Source organism: Buceros rhinoceros, unplaced genomic scaffold, assembly GCF_000710305.1.
Source record: "Buceros rhinoceros silvestris isolate BGI_N320 unplaced genomic scaffold, ASM71030v1 scaffold31710, whole genome shotgun sequence".
Taxonomy (NCBI): Eukaryota; Metazoa; Chordata; class Aves; order Bucerotiformes; family Bucerotidae; genus Buceros; species Buceros rhinoceros.
In genome coordinates, this window is record NW_010388359.1 from 1,038 (window position 1) to 6,456 (window position 5,419).

At 52.3% G+C, this 5,419-nt stretch overlaps 1 protein-coding gene across 1 annotated transcript in view; it reads left to right on the top strand.

The window, feature by feature from the left end:
• Nucleotides 1-1,695: 1,695 nt before the first annotated feature.
• LOC104501845 (neogenin) overlaps nt 1,696-5,419 on the top strand; it is a gene marked incomplete at its 5' end in the record, with an annotated part of 16,712 nt that continues 12,988 nt past the window's right edge. The window contains 2 exons of the mRNA XM_010145729.1: nt 1,696-1,834; nt 4,003-4,110. Coding sequence (XP_010144031.1) covers nt 1,696-1,834; nt 4,003-4,110 — 247 coding nt within the window. The remainder of the gene's footprint in view (nt 1,835-4,002; nt 4,111-5,419) is intronic.

Sequence of the window (5,419 nt, forward strand, 5' to 3'; positions counted from 1 at the left end):
AGAGGGTGTCTCAGGAGTGATTTATATCATGCCACAGCTCCACTCGTTAGACGCTTAAACCCGCCCTCAGTGGTGAATTAAATACTCCCACTGTTCTCGGTGCTGGTGGTCAGTGGTCAAGAAGTTCTGCAGGAGACCGAAAATAATACGTCCCGATGAAATACAGTTCAAAATTGCTCATTGCAGAAAGCATTTGCCTGAAAGGACGTAAGTTCGAGAAGGTTTGCTCCATCCTTTGTAACCCGCAGCGCTTGGAGAGCCCACATGCATCTTCCCTTCCTTTGGTGCTGCCATCAGCTCTGTCCTGCTGGTTGGACAGTGCCCACGGTTAATTTTCAGACAGACAAAACCTCTTCTCAGCAGCGCTGTTCAGGGAGCTGCTGCGTTCCTGTCGCCCTTTGGTCCCTCCGTTCAGCCTGAGCTAGTGCAGGGTTTGCTGTGGCCACCTCTAGCACCCCGGGGATTTAGGGCCAGTTTGAGGCGGCTCACCCGGTGCCATCAGAGCTCCTCTGTCATGCAGCTCTGTGCACAGAAGTGTTACCTGTGTCAGTTCTCTAGCACCCCGAGCTCCCTCTGTTCAGCGCAGCGCTGGTTCATCCATCCCTGACAGTAAACTGGAGGTTGGTCCAGTGCCAGGCCACCAGTTAAGAGGTTCCACTTAAGGAGCCTGATTTTCTCAGTTTGTGCTGGACTCGTGTCAGTCTGGGGCGTATAAACACAGGAGCAGACGGGGTGCAGTTCCCGATGCTGAAAGACTCGCTGTGCTCTGAACCGTGTAACTGCACTGATGGGGATCAGAGAGGCTTTTCAAAGGACCTTTGTTGGTGGAGCAGGGTTGTCCTCCTCACGGCTACCTGTGATTTATCAGGGTGCTCTCAAGCATAAACTAAAACATTGAATCTCAGCTTGGATCTTTTCGGGCTGGACAAAAGGACAATACAGTTTGCAGGGTAATATTTATGAGGTTTATTTCTGGTAGGTGGGCAGAGTTTAGTGCCGTGGGACACGTTAAAAACAGTAGGTGGCAATAAAAAATGAAGCGGAGAGGTCGAACACTCCGGTTCAGATTTCCTGTGTCCTTTACACCCCAGGGGATGTCGAGGAAAAGATTCCTCCTTTGGGCTTGTCCTTGCAGAGCTGCCCCGGCCAGGGCCCTTTGCTCCCCTCCTCACCAAGGGCGGTCGTGCCCAGGCGGGCTTTGTCCCTGGGCTGGTGTGAGACCTGTCCTGCTCCACACCGACACGTGGACCCATTCTGCCCACGGTCTGGAAGGCGGTTTCAAGGACCGTCCCTGTCCGCTGTGCTCCGTTGTTTTCCCTAGCCAGAGCAGTTAATGAGATGCTGTAAATTAAACCCCCCACGCCGACGGTGACTTCGCTGCTGCATAACAAGTGTGCCCCGGACCTCATACTGCCTTTTTTTTTCTTTTTTAGTTTATAATTGAGTGCTATTAAGTGCTCTCGCTGATTGCAGAAAGAAGTCCTAGTTTAGGCTGCAACACCCGCACGTTAATTCTTGATTAACGAATTTGCATGACAGAGCAAAACCCTCACAGGGTTAATGATGGCGGCTCTGAACCACCAGTGTGGCGGCGCTGGGACGTTTCCAGCCCTTACCTGGGACGCGGCTGTTGGGGCGCTCGCTGCCCATGGCTGTTTCCAGTTCAGAAGTTCTGACTCTCTGTTTTCCTTTCAGACGGCGAACGCGACCACATTGAGCTATTTAGTGACGGGGTTAAAGCCAAACACCCTGTACGAGTTCTCCGTGATGGTGACTAAAGGGCGAAGGTCGAGTACGTGGAGCATGACAGCACACGGGACGACGTTTGAACTAGGTACTGCTCCGCATCCTTCCGGAGGGGCCGACGCTCCCGACAAGACCAGTGAAGTCGGGACTGGGGGAGTTCTGCAATTCAGAATGACGTTGCTGGTGAATGCTTGCTGGGGGGTTCTCTTCTGTGGGGTTTAGTCAGAAACTCTGGTTGGAAAACACTGCCACACTTCCAGATTGGAAGGGATGATTGCGTGCGGAAGAATCTACATCAAATTACAGTGAATAATTAATGAATAATGTACCGGGGCTCATGGGCAGGAGAGGATGAAGAGCGTGTGCTTGAAACAGAAGGAGCAAATACAAAGAAAATGCTTCAGCAAAAAATTCCCATTTGCCTTAGTTCTGGTGATAATTATTACAGAGCAAGGGGGTGCGTGTGGCAGGGGAATAAAATCCAGTCCTAGTAGAAATGACGATGTCCAAACCAGCCCCAAATCCTCGTTCTTGCCCAGTTCAGAGCAAAAGAGGGTTTGTAGCTGCCAGAGAAATTTGGACCCAGAACCTCTGGCTCCTGACCCATCCCTCATTAGCTCTTTTTATCCTGCACTCTTAAATGACCTCTGTGCAATTAAATTTACTACTTATTAGGCTGAGGTTTTTCTTCCTGTGAACTGCAAGGACAGAAGAGTGCCTGTCCAAATTCCCCTGTGCTTCTCGCACCGCCTTAAAATACAGCAAAGAAATCAAGCACCCAAAGAACTGGCAAGAACAAGAATTCGCAGCTCAGTTCCGTAGGCGAGTGAGGGCGAGGGGCAGGAGGTCCCGTTTCTTTTCATGTCGTTAGTGAATCTCTAGTCAGGGTGGTTGTGTGTTTGTAAAGATGACCTCCAAGCTTGAGAGCAAAGAGGCAAATACCAGCCCCCAAAGGCTAAACGTACTGTCCCACAGCAGACCTCGTGATTGAATCGACTCGCCGGGTTCCTGAGCGTGCCACTCGTCATCTTGGAACGCTCTTGAGCAGCAGCTCAAGTTGTGCAGGACTCGCCCCTCAGCTGGTGCTGAAGAGAAGGACAGGAGGTTCAGTGGTGGTCTGTGTGTTAGGAATCTCTGGTGGGCCAGTCCTGGTAGTTATTTTTCTGACTGGGGTCATTAAGTCATGTTTGACACCCGCAAATTTCTGCTGAGCGTGATTCGGGTGTTCGGGGTGTCAGTGGCCATGAGTTCGGAGCTGTTGCTGTCCCTGGTTTCCAGCTCTTCCTCTGCAGAGGGGTGGTGGGCAGCCGCTTCAGAGGGTGGCAGGTGGATCCCTGATAGTAACCCACACCAGCTCCGGGAGAGCGCTCGGTGTCGTTAAACGACCTTGGAGATTTGCCTGGCTCGGGGTTACCTCACGAGAAGTCTCATGTTTTTCTTAACGTGGCGCTGCAAACAGTGGCGGGTTAATGCCCCCTTGGAGACCTCGGCCGGGTGCGTTTGCAAACCATTAATCCAAGCCCCAGCTGGATGGTTTAGGGGCTCAGATTTCAGGCTCTTGCTGGAGCAGCTCCGTGGTTTCCTGACCGTGAGGTGGGAGGAGGCTGATGGAGAAGGAAGTGCTCTCCCGCCCTCTCTCAGCCTCACTCTGGCAGCCCAGGGAAAAAGGTTGGACAACTGCTGTCTGACTGATACTTCTAGGTTTCACGTGCTTCCATGGGGCAGATCTTCTTGCAAATCACCAATAATTCTTCACTAGTCAATCAGTAATCATGGCTTATGACTTGGCTTTGCTGATTTGAGTGGCCAGGTGGCATTACTGGGTCTTGGTCCCCCCATAAACCCGAAAGCACGGGGGTACTCCTTACGCCTCTGCATATAAAGTGCATTTGTTTCACCACTTCATCCGATGTCGGTGATGACTGAAGGAATTTGCGTTAGCGGTTCGGTCACCGAGCCCAGCTGTTAGAGTTGTACACAGATGCCGTGGTTTCGGAGAGCCACGGGCCCGGGCAGTCATCAGTCACAGCGTCTGCCGAGGGGCGTGCTGTGGGGCCAGCGCGTGTGGTGCTGCGCGCCAGCTGCAGGGGTGAATCCCTGCCGTGCCACACCGGGCTGCTGGGTTTACTTACGGATCAAACACTCACAGGTTTTGTTACGGTAAACCAAGCACCAAGCGACGGCGCTGAGGTTACTGGTTTGTCTCCAGTGGAACTGGGCACTGTTTCTGATAGTCCGGTTTTGGTTTGTTCACAGTTCCGACTTCTCCTCCCAAAGACGTGACTGTGGTGAGCAAAGAGGGGAAGCCTCGGACCATCATTGTGAACTGGCAGCCTCCCTCCGAGGCCAACGGCAAGATTACAGGTGCGCTGTGCCGGGGCGGTAAGGGCGGATGTAAGACACCCGGTTAACGCCGGAACGTAATCTGCGTAACTGTGGAGTTCCGTGCTTCGTTTAGCCTAGAGCGAGCCACAAGGTCTTTATCTTCCCTCTCCATCTTTTGAGTAGCTCAGATTAATTATTTACTTTTGTACCCAGTAAAAATGTGTTAAGATATGAACTAACCGCCGTGGGAAATGGGAGTCTCACCAGAGCTGAACCGAAGGTTGGAACACTCCGTAACCTTTGCCTTCCTCCCCGCTGCTGCTCCAGCAGGGTGCCTCCAGACGGCCCTCCGGAATGCCTCTGGCCCGGCAGGGTTTTGGGTAGGAGAACCCACCCCAGGGCTCTTTGTCGTCTCCGAGTCGTTTCTGCGGCACGGAGCAGGCTTCAAGTCGGTGTGTTCGTCCCCTGATGTAACCATTAGGAGTGAACTGTAATGTGCCTCTGTAACTGCATCGCTCTCACGCAGGATAATCGTTTCACAGCAAATAATAATTACCGTTTCCCTGCTATGATTTCTTTGGATTCCTATTTCCAGAGGCTCTCTGAAACAATTCACTGCAATTTTCCTTTTTTTACCCCAGGCTTTAGGGAGGCCACAAACTCTAGACTGGGTTTGCCAGGGAGCACGTGGGCTGAGTGCCCCCGTGTGGGGAGAGCCCCGGCCGCCAAAGAGCAGCTCCTGAATTACTCATTAACTCGGCTCAGTCTACTCATCGAGTAATGCCGTAAAACCGACGCAATGATATAACTCCATGCGCTGGGTAGTGTGGCTGTGGAACCCTGGGCTGAACAGGGTGTGGATAGGATGGGTGGGCAATGCTGAGCTCTGCCGGGTGCTCTGGCAGCGCTACGTTGCTGACTAAGTAGTACAGTCATTCGGTAACTCGGTTGTGTTAACCACTCGGCGGTGGCTGCTGAGAGTTGTGTGCATTTGGGGTACCAGCAGTGGTTTCAGTGGCTGTGGAGAAGTGCAAGTCACCCTGGAGAGTCTCCCCTCCCTTACTGGGCGCCCCAGGCTGGTGGGCTGTGGGCCAAGGGAAGCAGCAGTTCTTGGACGAAGCAGCTGATGACCCAGCCCATAAAATAAATAAAAGGAAATAGGAAAGAAGGAAGAGGAAAGAAAAGGACCCAGAAAACACAAGGATTTCTTTTCTGCTGGGGCTTTGGGGTTCTTAGATAGAAAAGCTACAAGGCTTTTACTTCTCATTGGTGGGTGATTGCCGGTTAGTTTAAAAATGGAACATCGACTCTTGACATAACATGTTCTTTCTGTGACCTGCCGGGCACT